At 49.8% G+C, this 19,197-nt stretch overlaps 2 protein-coding genes and 2 pseudogenes across 2 annotated transcripts; all 4 read left to right on the plus strand.

Annotated features, from left to right (window-relative positions):
• The first annotated feature begins 2,557 nt into the window (after nucleotides 1-2,557).
• LOC146591353 (olfactory receptor 52E2-like) lies at nucleotides 2,558-3,490 on the plus strand (annotated as a pseudogene).
• Nucleotides 3,491-4,410: 920 nt separating this feature from the next.
• LOC146591354 (olfactory receptor 52K2-like) lies at nucleotides 4,411-5,248 on the plus strand (annotated as a pseudogene).
• Nucleotides 5,249-11,083: 5,835 nt separating this feature from the next.
• Nucleotides 11,084-12,031, plus strand: LOC146591355 (olfactory receptor 52I2-like). The gene is given in 1 exon segment (XM_085313081.1): nucleotides 11,084-12,031. A coding segment is annotated over 1 exon segment (948 nt).
• Nucleotides 12,032-17,583: 5,552 nt separating this feature from the next.
• LOC146591356 (olfactory receptor 52K2-like) lies at nucleotides 17,584-18,495 on the plus strand. The gene has a single exon (XM_085313082.1). The coding sequence runs from the start codon at nucleotides 17,599-17,601 to the stop codon at nucleotides 18,493-18,495; it is 897 nt and encodes a 298-aa protein (XP_085169208.1). The 5' UTR covers nucleotides 17,584-17,598.
• Nucleotides 18,496-19,197: the final 702 nt, after the last annotated feature.

Consider the following 19,197-nt stretch of genomic DNA (forward strand, 5'->3'; position numbering starts at 1 on the left):
GTTTGACCCAGCACAAGCTTTTTTCTAGCCTAGCTAGAAAGAGAACCCGCCTGTGAGCTCCTACCCCCAGCCAGCAACCCGCACGCAAGGCAAAAGGTTGGTACTTTCATCCTGCCTTGAGCTTATAAGCTTCTGGTGCAAGAAGGGGAATTAACAGGATCCTAGTGAAAACTGGGTCCCTTCTTGAGCTCTCTGAGTGCAGACCCCTTCGCGTCAGCCTGCAGTTCCCAGATTGCACCAACAATAGAACCATAAATGAGAAGAGCTCAAGTTGGGTTTTGTCCCCTCCCACTCCAGATCYGGACCTACATCAGGGCTTGCTTCAAACTGCCCCTCTCCTCTGCTCTCGTTCACTCCGTTCCCTGCCCCAAACATACGCATAGGAGCATAGCAGTGCACGTGGGAACAGATTCCCGGAGAGGACTCACCAGATTTCTGAACGAGCTGTGAGTATGTGACMGCTCRTCTTCTGCAAAGGCTCTTGTGCAAAGGACCTCAGTCCCTCCGGCCTGCTGAGCAGACTCCAACGGCCGAGCTGCAGCTGCAGAGTTTATAGCTCCGTTGCCTCCAGGGGGAAGATTTCACAAACCAGCAGGGAATCTCCGTGCAGTTCTCACCCTCCCGTGTTCAGCTCCAGAAGACCAACGTTAACTCTTGCCTTTCGGAGAAATGCTAACAGGACCTTGCAAGAGCAAATGGAGGAAGGACAGTGATTTGCATTCCCTCCAAGCTGTTTGCCTGGGCCAATGAATGGCTGATCCCTAAGGCAGACTCCTAGGTGACTTTCCCTCTCTCCTTTTACAAAACCCAAGCAATCCATTACTGCCACCATCTCCACCCACCATGGCGAGAGCCAGCCAACCATCCCCGGTGCCCAGTACTCCCCACAAGTTCCAGTACTCCCCACAAGTTTTCTCCAGCTCTGCGAGAGCTCTCATGCTGCCTGCATGGGCCACCTTCTGCCTCGCTAAGTGCTGTCCGCTCACAGCGCTGCAACTGAGGGGCAGAGACCACGAGCATGGGAGAGGCTGCAGAAACTGTGAAGTGGTGTGCAGAGCACAACATGCTGCGCTGTTTCATCTCTGCATTGTCCACAGTGAGCCTCCCCACCACACCAAGTCTTCTTTAAGATGAGCTACAAGTATCAGTGCCCAGAGCAGGACACTAGGTTTGTATATTAAGTACTAGCGAGAGAGAGGAAGAAGTAAGTGTGTGTTTTGTTCGGACAGAGGATTGTAGGATCCCACRCGTGCTTGCCCTTTCCACATTACTAATTGTGGCATGAGCCTCACTTCCTGCTGGGTTGGCTTGCACCAGCTGTGGCTCTGCCTCCCAGAATTTATAGCCAAGGTAGCTTACTGCATTGCAGAGTCCTCACTCTGCAGTAAACTATTACATGGTCTTGACAGCATTCTCATAGTTCTAGTTTCASTATTTGATCTTAGCTTGCAAATAGCAACCCCTAGTAACAGATGTTGAAACACCTCTTGTTTTGGGTCATGTGGAGGAGGACTCAAAGCAGTTTGGAGGAGAGATGAAATGCTTTGGAGGTCTAGGAAGTCAAGTATCTGGAGTGCCAAGGTGATGAAGTCTAGCCTTTTGGCTTGTGGAAAACAGAAGGTCCAAGTACCCGAGAGACTTGCTTCTCATGGCCGTACTGCCAGCTGGCTAATTTAACCCTTCTGTGCCTCTCTTTCCCCTGYAAAACAGAGCTGGTTCACAGCACTTCCCTCTTTTAGCAAGGCTTTGAGGGTAAGGAGTAGAAAGCACTGTGTGAGGGTCAGTGCAGGAATTGGACCAGCCTTATTCCAGTTTGCAGCGGACTGCTCTCTTTCCTTTTTGGGTGACACCAGCTTTCCTTCCTAATGCAGGAGACCCACAAGACTCTACGAGTGGGAAACCCATTCAGACAGGGCCGACATCAAAGCTGTCTGGGCTCRGCTCCAGCAGAGACAGCCCCGCAGCTGACAGTGCCAGCCTGAAGAAGAGCGTGTAGCTAGGGAATGCACTTAGTCAGTGTGTTCATTACACGGGGACCAGGTCTCATAGCAAAATTGCTCTGGGGAACAAATGTTTGCAGTGAAAATAAATATCTACTGCAATTTTCCAGGGTGGGACTCACGTGGGACATGCTGGTCTCAGAACAGGATCTGGTTTACAAACTGCATAAGTGTAGGGTTATTAGAGTGCCACTGAGCTGCCAGCCCCAACGTATTCTAGATCTTCCCTCTAGGGGCAAATAAATGGATGCAGACTCTGTTTCTAAATTCCACATTTTGGACTGGATAGGCAGGGACAACAGTCAGAGGCCAGTCCAGAATGAGAGGAGAGGCCAGACAACCCCCAAACATTCATGCTAAGAACCTGCATGTTTGGATCCCGTGGATGATGTGGCTGAGTGAACCTGGACAAGGGGCATGATGATATGACTGAAGGTCTGTGTGCTTGAGAAGACAGGAGAGGGTTTTCCGCATGTGGCATTCCTGTAGTTCATTCCTCTCCCTGTCTATGCCAGCTGTTCCTGTGCCTTCACTCCCAACTGCTGTGGTGGTGTACCATGTCATGCTTGAATCACTCTAGCCCCTTGTCCTTCATCTTGACAGGCATCTCAGGTTTGGAGGTTGATTGCCGTCCCATTCTGCACCATGTAGCTCATGGCAGTGCTGGCGAACATCACAGTTCTCCTGGTCATTAGGATGGACCCAAACCTGCACCTGCCCATGTTTTACTTCCTCTCCATGCTGACTGCGATTGGTGCTTACCACTTCCACCATGCCCAAGCTCCTCAGTATTTTCTGCTTTCAGTGCCACAAGATTGTCTTTGAGGGTTCTGTGGTCCAGATGTTCTTCACCCACAGCTTCTCTGCAATGGAGTCAAGGTTACTGCTCACCATGGCTTTTGACTGTTACTTGGCCATCTGCAAGCCCTAGCACTGCTTTGCCGTCCTGACTAGCCCCCGCCACCACCACAAGCTGTTCTCGGCTACTGTGCTGCGTGRCCTCAGCTTCATTATCCTTCTGACATGTATGGTGAAGGGCCTGTCCTACTGCAGCCCCCATGTCATTGCCCATGCCTGCTGTGAGCACATGGTGGTGAGGGTGGCCTGTGAGGACACCTGACCCAATAACATGTATGGGATCACTGCTGCCACYGTTGTGATGGGCTCAGATGCCGTCCTCAGACTACATCCTCACTGTCTCTTACATGCTGATCCTGAGGGCGGTCACAAGCCTCTCCTCCAAAGAGGCTCACCTGAAATCCTCTCGTACCTGTGGCTCYCACATCTGTGTCATCCAGCTTTTCTACACACTGGCGCTTTTCTCCTTCTATGCCCAGCGCTGGGGCCAGACCATCCCCATGTACCTTAATATCCTAACAGCCGACCTCTACATGCTGGTGCTTCCCATGTTCAGCCTGTGCATCTATGGGATGAGGAGCAAGCCAGTCCAGGAATGGGCGGTGAACCTGGTCGGGTGGAAGGGGTCTTGACTCCAGCTGGTCCCTAGTGCCAGGCAGGATGGAATGTAGTTCAGAGCAGCAAAAAGCAGGCTTCATGGTAGAAAGACCCTCTAAAGCACAGAATCACAGAATGAGTAAGGTTGGAAGGGACCTCTGGAGATCATCTAGTCAAGCAGGGTCACCTAGAGCCTGCTAGACCAGATGGCATCCAGGCAGGCCTTGAATATCTCCAGAGAAGGAGACCTCTCTTGGCAACCTATTCCAGTGCTCCATCACTCTCACAGTAAAGAAATTCTTCCATATATTCAGGCAGAACTTCCTGTGGTTCAGTTTGTGCCTGTTCCCTCTAGTCCTGTCACAGGGCACTACTGAAAATAGTTTGTCCCYATCCCCTTGACATCCTCCCTTTGGATACTTAATAAAATCTCATCCTYTGCAAAAACTGGATCCTCTTTATACCACCTTGACTAGACCCTGAACGCAAGTATCATCACAAAGAATGTCACTGGTGCAACTAATTAGTTTTAGAAAGTGAACTCAACATTCCTGTTTGGAATGAAAAAATAATGGTGGTCAACTCTACCCATATGCTTGGTTCTCCACATGTTTATGTCACCTCATGACTMTCCTCTTCATCACAGCACTTCACAGAAGACTGTTACCACCTTAGAAATTAAAGTCTGTCCTTTCACACATACCTTTTCTGCCCACCTTGTAACCCTCCATATATTCACTTCCTAGTTTTAAGCAACTGCCTGAGCTTGGTGTCTGGCTATGAGGGGTGTGTCTTTGCAAATGGGTGTGTTAGGTGAATATGCACTCATCCTGATGTTGACCCTACACATTTTTCTTCCTCCCCATCCTGTTTTGCAACTTTACTGAAGTATTTGTGGCAATAACAAAAACACAATTTCTTTGAAAACARCTGGATCTCCATCCCCTTCTGTATCATGTACATCATCACTTTGGCTGGGAACAGCAGCCTCCTGTGGGTGATAAAGGCTGAATCCAGCCTGCACCTGCCCATGTTCCTCTTCCTGTCCATGCTGGCTGTCATCGACCTGGTGATGTCCACCTTCATCACCCCCAACATGCTGGGCATCTTTTGGTTTCACTCCACTGCCATCAGCCTGGATGCTTGCCTCACGCAGATGTACTTTGTTCATGCTTTCTCCGCGATGGAGTCGGGGGTGCTGGTGGCTATGGCCTTTGACCGCTACGTGGCCATATGCAACCCACTGCGGTATACATCCATCCTGACCAGCCCCGTCGTGGCTACCATGGGCTTTGCTGCCTGGCTCAGAGCTGTGGTTTTCATGAGCCCCCTCACCTTCCACATTCGCCGCCTGCCTTTCTGTGGTCCGGCAGTCGTGGCCCATTCGTACTGCGAGCACATGGCCGTGCTCAAACTGGCCTGTGCTGACACTGCCTTCTGCAACACCTACAGCCTCTCCATCTCCACCTACGTGGCTGGCTTTGACTCTGCTCATAGCCCTCTCATATGCGCTCATCCTCCGAACCGTGCTCAGCCTCTCCTCCCCAGAAGCCCACAAAAAAGTCTTCAGCACCTGTGGCTCACACCTTTGCATCATGGCCCTCTTCTACATCCCCGGGCTGCTCTCCATGTACGTGGAGAGGTACTGCCAGGAACTCCTGCCCCATGTGCAGGTCCTACTGGCTGATCTCTACTTCCTTGTTCCTCCAGCATTCAACCCCCTGATCTACGGCATCAAGACAAAGCAGATTCGTGATGGAGCACTCAGAGTGATCTTCCGAAGGGGACTGTGACCCACGGCGGGAGGAATGATGGGGCTTGGCCTTGAGGGCACACAGCTGGGACTCATGAAGAAATGTCCCGTCTGTCCCTAGAATGGTGAAAACCTCTACTTGGCCTCAAGTCTACTTGACTCTCAGCATGCCCACAGGTGCCCYGGGAAATGTTGGTACTCACTGAATTCAGAACAGCACTGAGGACTTCAGGCAGCTGTTGCCCTGCCAGGCCCTAGCASAAGGCAGAGACCTCTATGTGGTCCAGCTCCCACGGATCTCCCAATGCAAGAAAAGATTTCAGCCACTGCCTTAACCTATTCCCGCAAAATGACCTCGTGCAACCAAACCACTGCAAATAGCTGCATTTTCCTAACTTGCTCATTTATGTGCAGTGCAGCTGTGCCAGGAGACTAAGGGACATAGGATCATAGGGACATAGGATAATTCAGGCTGGAAGAGACYTTGGAAGGTCTCTAGTCCAACTTCCAGCTCAAAGCGGGGTCAGCCGTGGGGTGAGAACAGATTGCTCAGTGCTTTATCCAGCCTGAAGGGCTCAGGGGTGTCCAGCTTTGCTTTCTGAGGTGCTGAGGAGCAGCTAAATGCTTTGCTGAGCTCAGCTGAGGCTGCAAGTGCAGATCCAAACGTGTCCTGGCACAGGACATCTGAGAACATCCCTTCCCTCTCCACGAAGGCCTGTCAGCCCCGGGGAGCAGGTACCCACGCACAGTAAATACCTCCCTGAACTCACACAACACAGCACTTTCATCTCTCACTGTCACCAAAGAAAATTACCTGAATACCACTCTGAATCTCCCCTGCCTCTGTTCCCCATCGCTACGGTGGGACTACACCAGATCATGAGTTCAGTAGCACCTGATTGCCACTTCTTTGAAGAGTTCTTCACTGTGTAACATGTACGATCACACTAGAGATTTTAGAAATGGCTGCTGGGTCCCTCTGCACATGAGAAGTGCTGCGGTGGGAGGCAGACATGGACAGCAGAGGGCCTTGCTGTTCTCTGTGCCTTGTCCCACATCTGTCCTACTTATGGCTGCAGCAGAGGTTCTGCATCRCACCTAGCCTTCTTCTCGTGATGGATATTATCCTGTCACAGGGGAGCTTCGTCACTGCATCAGGAACAGGTCTGTGGGGTGCTGAGATTGTCTGTCTATGTGATTAAAGACTCATCTCCATAAACATGAAGGAGCAGAGGAGCAAGGCAGGAGGGAGCTTCCCAGTAACCTCTYTGGAGTAGCAGAGCCCCCGACGCAGCTGTCCCAGGGGGACAATGAGCCCATGGCCTGACGTGAGACCTCTAAGATGGGCAGAAGGTCTCCTGGGTCACCTTACAGGCTGAGGGGAGCTCCTGCTTGGGGAGGACTCATTATGGGATACCGGGAAGGGCAGTCTGGGATTGTGCGGGACTCATCATGGGATGTGCAGTGAACAAATCAAAGGTGGGGAAAGGGAGSAGGCAAGGTGGATGGGAGGTGTGGGAAACAACCAYGGGAAAACAGGGATAAGGAGATAAAAGGGGCCAGTTGTGTGTGAACAGGGAGCTGGTTTGTATGCCTGTCTGGCCATGCCCTGACTCACAGTCTGTCCTGTGCTCTCATTAAACTCCATTTCTAACTACTTTCCTGGGAGAGAGGATCCCTGTTCCATGTGCACAGGGGTGTGTGTCTGAGTGCCACCCACTGCACTGGGACCACAGGTCACAGGGGCTGATGAACACAGGGTGCTGGCACTGGAGAGGCCGCAGGGCGTGYACACAGTGCATGCACGGCAACACACGACCACTAGCACATATCCAGCTGGACCAACCCACAACCAGCGTAAGAAATTTGGGAGCCTGGTATTGGAGCGACCATGAGTCTGAGCTGGATCTTGGAGAGAGCAGAGGGTCTAAGGGTTTTGTTACTGGTGGGACCAGGGAGTCCAAGCTGTCTCCTGGAGAGAGCGTGGGGTCTGGAGGTTGGCTCCTGGCAAGGCCATAGGTCTCCAGCTGCTGGAGAGACATTTGCTTSCGTGTCTGTGTCTGTGCGTGATGCRTCTGGGAGACCATGGGACCCAGGGCCAGCTTCTGGCTAGGCTGTGTGTCCAGGGCCAGCAATGAGAGGGATCCCTGTATGTGTACATCTGTGCACAGAATTTCCGCTAAAGGCTTTCATCCTGGTCAGCCAAAGCGGGGAAAGGATGGGGTCACTGGCGCTGCCTGTGTTTGTGTGAGCGCTGTGTTTTCTCTCTGTGTTGATCCGAGTGGCTGGCCAGTCTCCATCTGCAAGCACTCCGGGGCAGTGTCTGCTTGCACRGTGGGGCCAGATCAGCAGCCAGGAATCTCCTCAAGGCAAGAGCAATAAGCACCCCAACATGCATGACACAGCAGGTCTCCAAGTGTGCGAGAAGCACACGAGCGCTCTCTTGGGAAGACAGTCTTGCCCTGGACATACCAAGAAGTCCTGATCTGCAGTAGAGACATTTCAACAGCTCAAGTGAAGTCTACAACAGCCTAAACATAGAAGAGTCCTGCTTAAAGGTGCTCTCCCAACCTACAGTGTAACACTACATCCCACCCCTGCCACTTGACCTTGCAGCCTAGACATTCCCTCCAGGCAAAGAGAACGATGTTATTTTGTGTGTCTGGAAAGGAGGGCTGAAAAACATCCGACACCCTGAGGCCTCTGCAGGGTGGAGGAGTGGGTGCATTTGTGCCTGGATGGACTTGTTCAGACGGGGAGAAGATACTGGTCTCTGGAAGGAGGAGAGGGCAGGAAGAAAGGACACCTGAGAGCGTGGCACCAGGGCTGACAAGGGGACACAGTGCTTGGAGTCCAGGGACCTGAATGATGGATGGTAGAAAGGCCCTGTCCTGAGCAGGCTTTCAGCTGCAGCTCGTGGGAGCTGCCTTGAGGCAGAAGCTCTGGCAGACTGAAGCTTCCCCAGTTTCAGGGCTGAGGCACTCACGCTGCCTCAGGCCTGCGCCTCCCACTCCGTGCTTGGGGCAAGGCAATGCTGGACCCCCCCCCCCCAGGCTCTCTAAGGCTGGCTGGTTGGAACGGAGTTCCTGGGGCAGCGCAGCTCCCTGGGGACCTCTCCACAAAATGGAGCTGCAAYGGAAGCTGTCTCTGCATCTCACACCCCCCAGGCTGCGGGCATCACGAAGCCCTGAGAGTGGAGGCAAAAGTGAAAGGGCAAAGCAGAAGTGGAGCTCAGCTGGGCACAGCCTGGGGGGAAGCTCTCTCGACCGCCCCTCTCAGTACCGTGCTTATGTGGCCCTATGCAGCTCAAACGCCTGCAGTGACCYAAGTGTATCTGCTTGCCTTATGTGGGGCAGCATGGCTTTATGTGACTGACGAGAGAAGAAAGGAGACCTCGACGGTATGGCGTGATGATGGAGAGCTAATGAAAGACGCTGAAGTCCCCTTGAAATTTTCCGTCTCCTCACAAAACAGACAATGAATCCCTGTGTCCTCCTCCTGTCCTCTCCCCGGGGAATCCCAGGAGGCGGATTAAACACTCCAGCATTGCTGCGCTTTGTGCTACACAGAGACGCACTGCTGCAGCCGTCCAGGTGGCAGCCCTGCAGAGAAGACAGGCACCCGTGCTTAGCTTTCTCAGCTGACGGGACCGGGAGTTTCTWTAGAGCCCTTCTGGGCTGTTTTCCYSTTTCCCAGGCCAAGTCCTGGCCAGTGATCAGGCTTCCTCAGTACTGCTACCATGCTGATAACGGTATGGAAGCTACTGCGTGATTGTGCCAGGCTTGTGGAGCAGAGCTTCTGGAAGCAGAAMTATTCTTCCCTCCAGTGTCGGCACCTGGGGACTCAGCTCTGGCTGCAGATGCTTACCCGTAGGTGCCTGCAGGTAGGTGCCCAGTGTGCTTGTGTGCMTGAGCAGTAAGCGCCTAAGCCATGACTGCAGTTGGTGGGGACCTAGCCGTGGGGTCAGTCAATCTTGCAGAGCAGCTCAGCTCACCCTAGGGCAGGTCCCCACATCTGGTGAGCTGAGGCCCTTGCTAGGCTCCRTTGGCAACGTTCTCCCTCTCCTCTGGACTCTTAGGGTGTCATTTTGCTGCCCCTTATTTGGATGTCTGGAGCCTTTTGAGATGCCCTCAGGCATCCATATGGGGGAGTCAGACAGTCACCCAGGGCCTGCAGGGGACCTGCACCCGCTGGAGAGGGAGCGTGGGCCGAGGGAGGGACACGCTGGGCATCTCCGATGGCTCTAGGTAGGTGTGCTCAGGCTGCTCAGCCGTGTCCTGGGGTCGTGTAGAGACACCCTCGCAGAGATGGTCAGAGGTAGGTGAGCTGAGCTGGAGCTTGCAGCATCTCAGGGTTCACAGTGCTGTTTTGCAGGAGGGGCCAGTCTGCAAGGCTGGTGCCTGCCCCTGCCAGTGTGGGGGCTGCTCTGGAACATGCACCCGGTCAGCCTGGTCAGCCTTACCGCTCTGTGCAAATTTGGGGTCACATCCARCTCCTGCAGCTGCTGGTTACCAGGGTGTAGAATGCAATAATTAAAGAAGCTTTTTAATTTGGCTTCAGTCTGCAGAATGTCCTGATTCATAGCCTTTTAGGCCAGAAGGTGAGCATTTCTGTTCTGACTGGCCTTTTGATCCAGCAGCTCTCGCAGGAGCCCCACACCCAGGGTTAAGCCCTAGTTCAGGTGGGGGTATCCTGCAAAAGTCTACTCGCTGGCACTGAAAGTTCAAGCTCTGTGTTTCCTTAGTTAGTTGTCTCCCAAAATCTACTTTGTTACTATTCTGAATGAGTCTAGCTTCTGCTTCTCATTAGTGTGACACTGACCGTGCCTGGTTTTAGTCAAATGATGCTGGGAGTGGGCTGCACACAGATGAATTTTATTCCGTGCTGTCACTAGCATGAGTATTCTCACTCATGGGCCACCCCATAGCTTGCTGTTTGCTAAAAGGTGATTGATGGGTGATCACGCAAGCCATTTCTCTTAACGGAGAGGTGCCTGGTGCTGTCAGCACTTGYGTGGTCTTTGCAGCTTTGCGGGGAGATGCAGCAGAAGCGGTAGCAATGTTTAGTCACAAATGAATGTGTAGCTCCTACCCACAACACATACTCTTCTCCTTCTTGTCTCTCCAGGATTTTTCTGTGGTGTTTTTGCGTTACCTTCGAGCTTCTCCAGCCAGAATAAAATCCCAGAAATGAATCTTTCCCTCTTGCTACTTCCTAGTTTTACAGGCTTTTCTCATGGGAGAACGACAGAATGAAGACAGCATAGCGAAAGGCACTTTCATGGTCTCGCTGATGTCCCAGGCCATGTTCTGAGACCACCATTTGCCTTACAAATTTGGAAGAACTTCCTATGTTGAGCCTACGTCTTTCATTGCAAGGAAGCCAAGACAGCTAAGGAAAAGCTCTGTTCACAGGAGTTTCATTCCAAGCCACTGACCATTTGCCCTCCTTTCATAGCATATCTCAAGATGTTAAGTGAGTGGTGGTAAGCAACTGATAAAGAAACAAGCCTTTTTGCAAGCAGTGTGCTGCCAAAGCACGCTGGTCATCCCGGGTGGCACAAGCAGAAAGATGATCTTCCTCTTTGCTTTTTGCTCCTCTTTGATAGTAACTCTGTGCTTCTCTTTGCTCCTCTTTGATAGTAACTTGCAAACTGTGAAAGTACCCTTTATTCCACATTTCTGATCCATTCCCCACACCCAGCCCTGTTACGCTGTAGCACTCCCATCTCATACATCACGATAACGAGGATTCCTGTTTTGGCTCGTGGCTTGCTTCGTTGTCCCCACCTTCTCAGTCTTAGTTCTGAACACCTTCAGGCTCCTGAGCTGCTATATTTTCCCTTTTCCTAAGCACAAAAGYAAGATTCTCCCGCATGGCTTCGGACCCCTTCAAGTGCCCCAACAGCAGCTCTTTCTCTTTCCTCCTTGTGGGTGTTCCTGGCCTGGAAGCTTTCCACACCTACCTGGGCATCCTTTTCTGTTCRGGATATATCATGGCCTTGGTAGGAAATGGTGTGGTTCTGCTTGTCATTGGGCTGGATGACTCCCTGCGTAACCCCATGCATTGCCTCCTGGCCATGCTAGCAGTCATCGATTTGGTGATGGTGACGTCCACTGTCCCCAAGATGCTGAGCATCTTTTGGCTGGACTCTACGGAGACTGGTTACGTGGCCTGTTTTGTTCAGATGTTCCTTGTTCACTCCACAACATCGGAGGAGTCGGGAGTGCTCCTGGCCATGGCCTTTGACCGCTACGTTGCAATCTGTCACCCTCTCAAGTACCAAGCTGTCTAGAATCGCCAGACAATGATCCAAATGGGTCTGGCCATTGTGGGGAGAGGTCTCCTCTTCATGGCTCCCTTGGCGTGGATGATGACAAATCTGTCTTATTGCCGGTCCTGTGTGGTTCTCCACTCGTACTGTGAGCACGTGGCCGTGGCAAAGCTGGCGTGTGCAGATCCCTGGCCCAGCAACCTTTACAGCRTGGCTGGATCCTCCCTTATAGTGGGGATGGACGTGGCTTTCATTGCTGTGTCTTATGGGGTGATCCTTCAAGCTGTCCTGAGGAAGAAATCGTGCAGGAAGGCCTTCAGCACCTGTGGGTGTCATATCTGTGTGATGCTGCTGTATTACATCCCTGGAGTGGTCTCCATATATATACAGGCATTTGGCAGCAGTGTATCTGTGGGGGCACAAGTTCTCCTGGCCAATCTCTACCTGACCCTTCCCACCGTGCTGAACCCCATCGTTTACAGCATGAGAACCAAGCAGATCCGTCGGGCGGTGCTGAAAGTGTTGTTTTCCAGGAAGGTTCACGCCTGACAGAGTAACCAACAGTGCTCCAGGCGTATTCATCAGCAGGGGACACCAATTTCATCCCCACTGGRCGTGCTCTGTGTACAGAGCCCTGGGAGGGGAGAGCGCTCATTAGCTTTAGTGGCCACTTTGGACCCTTCTCTGTGACGTGACAAGAGGTATTTGGGATGGGGCAAATATCAGGGTCACATTTCCTGTCCTTTTTTCCAGGTGATACAGAAGAGTGAGCCGCCACGGTTGAGTTTGGAGATGTTCCAATGCCATGAATGTTCCTGTGAGAATGTAAAGCAGCAGTTTAGGGCTTTRTGTATTTTTATGTCAATACACAGATTCTGTTGTGAGTGGGATTTTTTTCTTCTATGCTGTCTTTTTTTTATTCCCTGCTAGACTAGCAGGACTAGCAATGGAGGACTGTCACACATTGCAGGTCSTCTAGCCGTGCAGAGGCCTCTCTTGCAGAAAAGGCTCCTCTCCTGCAGAAAAGGCTGACTGCCCCTGAGCACAGACCAGCTTTTCTGGGGTTGTGGGTGCTGACCGTAACTAAGCATTCAGTAARTAATATGATGACCTAGTGAAGTATACCAGTGTGTCACTCAGAGCAGAAAAGTGGTCTCTCACCAGCTATTCTGCAGAGCACTGGAAACAGCTGGTCAGAGACCTGCCCATAGTCTGGAGGAACAGCTAGAAGCAGATGATGATGGSGAGAAAACATCCTGAACTCTTTAAAGGACTCTGTCAATCCAATAGATTGCACAAGCTGGATGAGGAAACCAAAGTGGGGAGATGCATGATCCTGATCTCCATACCTCATAGTAGTGAAAGTAAACACTGAGTGGTTTGGGAATACTTACTAATCCAGTGTCTTGCTGTAGTGACCATATATTCAGTAACAGCTAATCCTAGCATGCCATAGGTCTGAGTGTGTGTCCTGAGTGGGGCTAACTTTTGCTGCCAGTAGATCAGCTGCTTCCCAGACTTCTCTGAGCCCTCTCTGTGCCAGTCAGCTGCTTCTAGCCAGGATTTGCAGACCCAGTCTGGATGTCACAGCATCCTGAGTGAGGTGACACTGYTGGGTGCTAGAATCTTCCTGTCCTGGGATCCAGGATTCATCTGGAAAGGGCTCGGACAGGTCAGATCCTCCAGAAATGACAGGTTTTATCTGGAAAGTGCAGGCACAAGGACCAATTCTGTGGCCCTACAGTTCTGGGTCAGCACATGAAAAGCCTATCTCTGGCCTTGGGTGATGAGATATTCTGCAGGCAGTATTTTGGACTGATAAGAGCCAGAATGCTCCTTGGGTCTGAGGGCTGAGGAGGAGCAGAGGGAAGGTAGGGAACTGGCTCTGTTAATGTAAAGATTCAGAAGAAAAGCATGCATAGTTGCATGGCATGTTTTGTATGACAGCAAGGAACTGGAACACCTCTCGCCCTCCATGAACACTTTGAAAGCCAGAGGTCCACATAGTCACCACCATCTCCCTTACAGCTCTGGGAGAGAGACTGGTGGATGTGCATCATTCCTCTGACTATAGCAGGTATCAGCTTTAGGTTGTGATGAATACTGCCCTAAAAGCACTGTTTCTATCCACAGATATTTTGCAAATCTGGAAGGCTAGCTCCAGATGTAGACAGATACCACGTCTACAAATGTCACTTGTATTTGTTCACATGAATCCCACCCAGAATGTTCTGTTTAGACCTTGAAATTTTACATTATTTTAAAAATGAACCTCAGTGCAATTCATTCAAATTCAAAATCAGTCCAAAGGTGTCATTCTCCGGATGTCAGAAATCTTGTCTTTGTGGTGTTTTTCTGGTGCACTCCTTCCTGGCAACTTGAAAAAAACAGATGTCAAAATGTTTCGGCTATCCTGAATTTGTATTTTTCAGAGCACCAGTCTGAAACTTGTAACCTGGCTCTTAGAGTGCTGCCTATGGTTCTGGGCTGGGAGAGGATGGAGAGGTAGCACAGCTCATGACATGGCATGGCCCTAGGAAGAGTCAGAAGCGCTACCGATCCGGCAGCAGCCGGAGGTGAGATTGCACTTGCATTTTCTCTGGATGGAAAGGGGAAGAAGGTCTTTCTTCTGGAGACAACTTGCTCACTCTGTTCCTTTCTTACTTGGTCACCTCCAAACATCTGCCATTTGAGAAAGAAATTAGATGAGCGAAAACTGACTTGGGACTAAACCCAGCCTCTTTGCTGAGATTATTGTAGGTGATGTCTGGAGAAGGCTGGTAGCCATGGGAATTGCTCTCTAGGAGGAAACTCCCAGCAGGGCTGTTTGGGTGATCTATGCCCAGACCTGCAGCCTGGCCTTCACATAGAGAGGAGTTTCTTCTTGGTGTGAGCATCCTTGAGGTGAAGGATGAGCTGAGGTGGGTGGGCGGCTGTGCCAGTGGCCTGACATTAGCCGGGCTTCTGTCGCCCACAGGATATGGCAACCTGATTCCAGTGCCGTGGGACTGGAGCCTGAGGCGAGTTTAGTGTTTGCTCTGTGTATGCACACAGTTTGAGTCAGGAAAAAGATGACTGTGCTCTTCCTGGAAATCCTCTTGAAAAGGTCAGTTCTCTGAAATGTATATCATAATTTTTTTTATTAAAATAAATTGCAAACCAAAATCTGTAGAATTCTGATTTTTTAAAAGTATTTTTCAGGTAAAAATAAGCCTTGAGTTAAAGTAAACAACTAATATCAAACTTTTTAACTAGACCCAGAAATTGTTAAATGGTAAAGAGTCAGTTTGTTTTTCTTTGCACAAACCAATAAATAATTGGCTGAAACAAGTAAAACAGGTTAAATTTTCAGTCATAGGTATTATTCTGCAATGCTTTTGCGCAATAGTAGGCATAGGAATAATAAGCAAGTGCACCGGGAATCCTCACAGACAAGCAGAACATGAGAGGCAGGATTATTTCACATGACCCGAAGCGTGCTTGGGACTGGGTGAAGATGATGGAAGGGACAGGCAGCCCCTTGACGAAGGATCACGACTCAGTTCCAGGTCATTAGCAACTCCAATCTGAATGGCCCAGAAAGACTGAAGTRCTCTCCAACAAAAATCAGAAAGGAGGGCAGCTTGACTTCACAGCTGGGAACTGGGGGCAAAGCATTATTTTGGAAAGGCTCCTTGCATCTGCAGTGCAACTTGTGGAGGAGAGCAAGCACCACGGTCACACACGGGAGCAGCTACAAGCTCTTGGGTCAGGATGCTCAGATGGTCTGAAGGATGATTACTCCAGCGCTGGAGCTTCACCTGTGGCCTGAATGGGTGTCCAGAACACTGTGCCAACGACTGGGCTCATTCTTGTGCCCTTCCCTGCAGTAAAGGGCTGGGTAAAGAGGAATTAAATGACAGAAACAAAGGGTCAGCGTGTGCCTAGGAACTGGTAGAGGTGATCTAAATGCATTTCAGCAGGTAATACCCATGGCCGATGTTTCATCAAGTTCCGGTTGGCCAAAGCTGATAAAACTTAAAGGTGGAAGGAATGTAGGCAAGAAACCTGCAGAGAAGAGAGAGATGTTTTGAAAGAATGCAGTGAATAGCCAAACCTGCACCCTGGCATGCTTACAGGAAAGGACAGCTGTGGTTAGGAAGGTGAACAGAGCCCTTAATACTTCATTTAAAACACCAGGGACAAAAATGAAACGGGGAGCCAGTCAGGGTCCGATGCAAGTTAGAAACTATTAAGTGGAGAGAAAGCAGATAAAAGCAGATGAAGGCAAGGTGTCTTCAGTTGGACCAAGAGTTCTTTAGCCTGTTTTGCCAAATTTTATTAGTCCTGGCACGTTATGGAGGCTGGAGACATGCTTCCTCGGGCCATTACTTTAGCAAGAAAGGAAGATGATGTGGTTAGTTACAGATTGGTCAGCCTGACAGCAATCTCCTGCCAAATGAGAAACAAGTTAATAGGAGATTTGGTCAATAAAGAATTAAAGAACAGGAATCAAATCAAATTAATGGCAATCAACGTGTCTTTGCAGGAGATTGCTTCTGGCAAACAAATCTGATCTCATTTTCCTATGAGATAGCAAGTTTGGTGAATCTGYGTGTGTGTGTACTGCACATGGAGTTATGCAAGCAACATGCTGCCTGCTTCCAGGGGAAGAGCTGGCAACGTGCAACATCTGTGAGCTGCTAATGAAGAGGATGAAGAACTGGGTAATTAAGAGACTGTAGAATGAAGTTGTCAGTGAACAATCATCACAAAATGGTTGTGTTTCTGCAGGGACTCCATAAGGGCTGGCTCTAGACGAGAAGCTGTTCTGTACTACTTTCATCAGTTATCCCCAAATCCGTACATATTCAATGTAGACATATCAGTGTATGACCCAGGAAAAGCTGCATCACGAATAACGATGGGGAGAGGCCTGCAGAGCAGTATAGGGAGATTGGCAGATGTGATCATCTGCAATAAGCTGAGTATCAGGGCAAGGAGAGTAGACCAGGTGTTCGGGGCACTGTGTCCTGGCAAACAGAGACTCTGGAAAGCAACTCATGGCACACTCTGAGGACAGTACTGAGGCCCGATGAGCTAGTGAAACTTTGCATGCATAAGAGGGAAATGGGGAGACTTTCCCCCAAATATTTGGAAATCTTGGAAATATGCGGGAAAAAAAAAGCCTCTCAAAAAGACAAAGAGATAGTGGTACAGACCTTCAATGTATTAGGAATAATTCTTCAGTCATAGGAAGYATGTACCTTCATGGAATGGAAATACTGTGCCATAAAGGGCTGTCTGGCCAAGTGTAGACGGTAGAGTAGGACGCTATGGCTGGAAGGAATGGTAATGCCAAATGGGAAGAAAAGCATGTGGTTATAGCCATGCAAATGATTAGCACTTGAGACAAAATGCCAAAGGATGCAACTTCTCCATCTCTGGATGCCCACAAATTGGCACTGACGGAATATCTTTCAGGAAAACTTACTTTAGAGAAAAATCTATGTTATTGGGCTTTGGAGAGGAAAAATGGGTATAACTCCACTGTTTGTGACATGAACATCACCCAGGACAGTATTTTGCATTCTTCTGACCCTCAGTTTCATGGACTGTATACGTGTGTATGGGTAGTATCATTTTAATTGTGCCCTCCTTGACTAACCTTAGCAATGGCTGTCTCTTGGAAAATCATTTTCTCTCATCTCAGTTTTTGCTGTGGGCATGTTTATAGAACAACATTCTATGGCTCGAGCCATCAGGCAGATACGCACGCTGCAAATGTTAGAGACAAAATAGTGTCTGGAAGGGGGAGCAGAAGGCATCCCTGACCACAGCAGCAGTTTAAAAGCCTCATTGTAGATAAAAGAGGCCCCAAATAAATGCAATAAAATTGTGTGACGTGTGAAAATTGYGAGGCGCAAACAGTTTTATAATCAAACAGACAATAACAAAACCCTAACCCTTCTGTCAGTGTGTTTCAGGAAATTGAAGTCCAGAACAGAGAGCTGGCTTGGTTTACACTGGCTATCTCAGTCACCAACCAATCCAGCACCTACTCTTTGCCTTTTCTCCTGGTGGGCATCCCTGACCTGGAAACTCTCCACATCTGGATTTCCATCCCATTCTGCTTTATGTACATTATGACCTTGCTGGGGAATAGTACGATCCTTCTCACTGTAAAGCTTGATGAAAGCCTCCATGAGCCTATGTACTATTTCATGTCCATGCTGGCTGCCATTGACCTCATCTTCTCGACTGCTGTGGTTCCCAAAATGCTTGGTGTATTCTGGCTGGATGCAAGAGAAATTGCTTTTGAGGGCTGCTTCATCCAGATGTTTTTCATCCACACGTTCACAGCAGTGGAGTCGGGGGTGCTCCTGGCCATGTCCTTTGATCGGTACATAGCCATTTGCAATCCCCTGAGATACACCACCATCCTGACGAGTTCAAGGACCACCCAGATAGGGCTGCTGTCTCTAGCCAGAGGAGTTGCTGTCATGATCCCTTTGATGTGCCTTCTCACCAGCTTACCCTACTGCAAAACCAGAGTCATCCCTCACTCCTACTGTGAGCATATGGCTGTGGTGGAGCTGGCCTGTGCCGACCCATCCACCAGCAATCTCTACAGCATCATTGTGGCAACACTCTTGGTGGGGTCAGACTCCATCTTCATCACCTTCTCCTATGGTATGATCTTCAGGTCCRTGTTAAGGCTGCCGTCCAAGGAGGCACGCCTCAAGGCCCTTGGCACCTGCGGGTCCCACATTTCCATCATCCTGCTGTTTTACATAGGTGGCCTCCTCTCCATGTACCTGCAGATGTTTTCCCTTGGCTTGAATCCTCACACCCAAGTCTTGGTGGCTGATTTCTATTTGACAGTCCCTCCCATGGTCAACCCACTCATTTACGGCATAAAGACAAAGCAGATTCGAGAACGGATTGTTAAACTCCTAGAGCGGTTGGCAGGACTCAGTATCTCACCTGCTGATAATGACAGGGCAGATACTGAGAGAGGGAGACTCTCCTAGAAGGAGATTCACCCCATCATCAAATAGGTGTGAGGTTAGATGAGTTGAATTATCTCCCAGAAATGTCCATTTCTCTCCAGTGACTGGAAAGGGAACCTGYACTAGATGCCTGGATTTGAGAGGCCRAAAGTTCACTGAAAYGAAACTAATGGGCTGGTCCTGGTGGGTGCTGGGCAACTGTTTCTTTGTCCAAAGCACTTACATTATCACATCTTCCCCCCATACAACTCTATTTTTAAACACTTTTCTCCAAAGAAAAACAAAGTGTTTGGATCATTCTGCACTGTGGGCTCAGTCTTCTGTGAATTCTAATTTAATCTCAAAAGCATCCAGGTATAGGAGTGTTCATAYTGTTTCCAAAGAGGACTGAGATCTTTGGGCCTGATCTGCAGAGGGATTTTGATTTATTGGGGGCTAGGCACTGGCATCCTTCTGAGTGTCTGGATATGGGAATAAAATATGGGAATAAAATTTCAAAGGTATTCAGACACCTGATAAGATTTTCACACTCAAAATCAGTGGTATAGACTGCTGCATCCTGGAAAATCTTGCAGGGTAACTATGTGCTACATATTTCAGTGGGTAAAGCTTTAGTGGGACATTCAGCAGCCCTGTGAGGCCTCTAAGTCACTGCTGTTTCTGAAAACTTSACCTTATGTGAACTCTGGTTCCCTGGAAGGTCCCTTAAAATGTGTATGTGTG

The sequence above is a fragment of the Rhea americana genome, unplaced genomic scaffold, assembly GCF_003343005.1.
Source record: "Rhea americana isolate MKP2758 unplaced genomic scaffold, rheAme1 scaffold_376, whole genome shotgun sequence".
Taxonomy (NCBI): Eukaryota; Metazoa; Chordata; class Aves; order Rheiformes; family Rheidae; genus Rhea; species Rhea americana.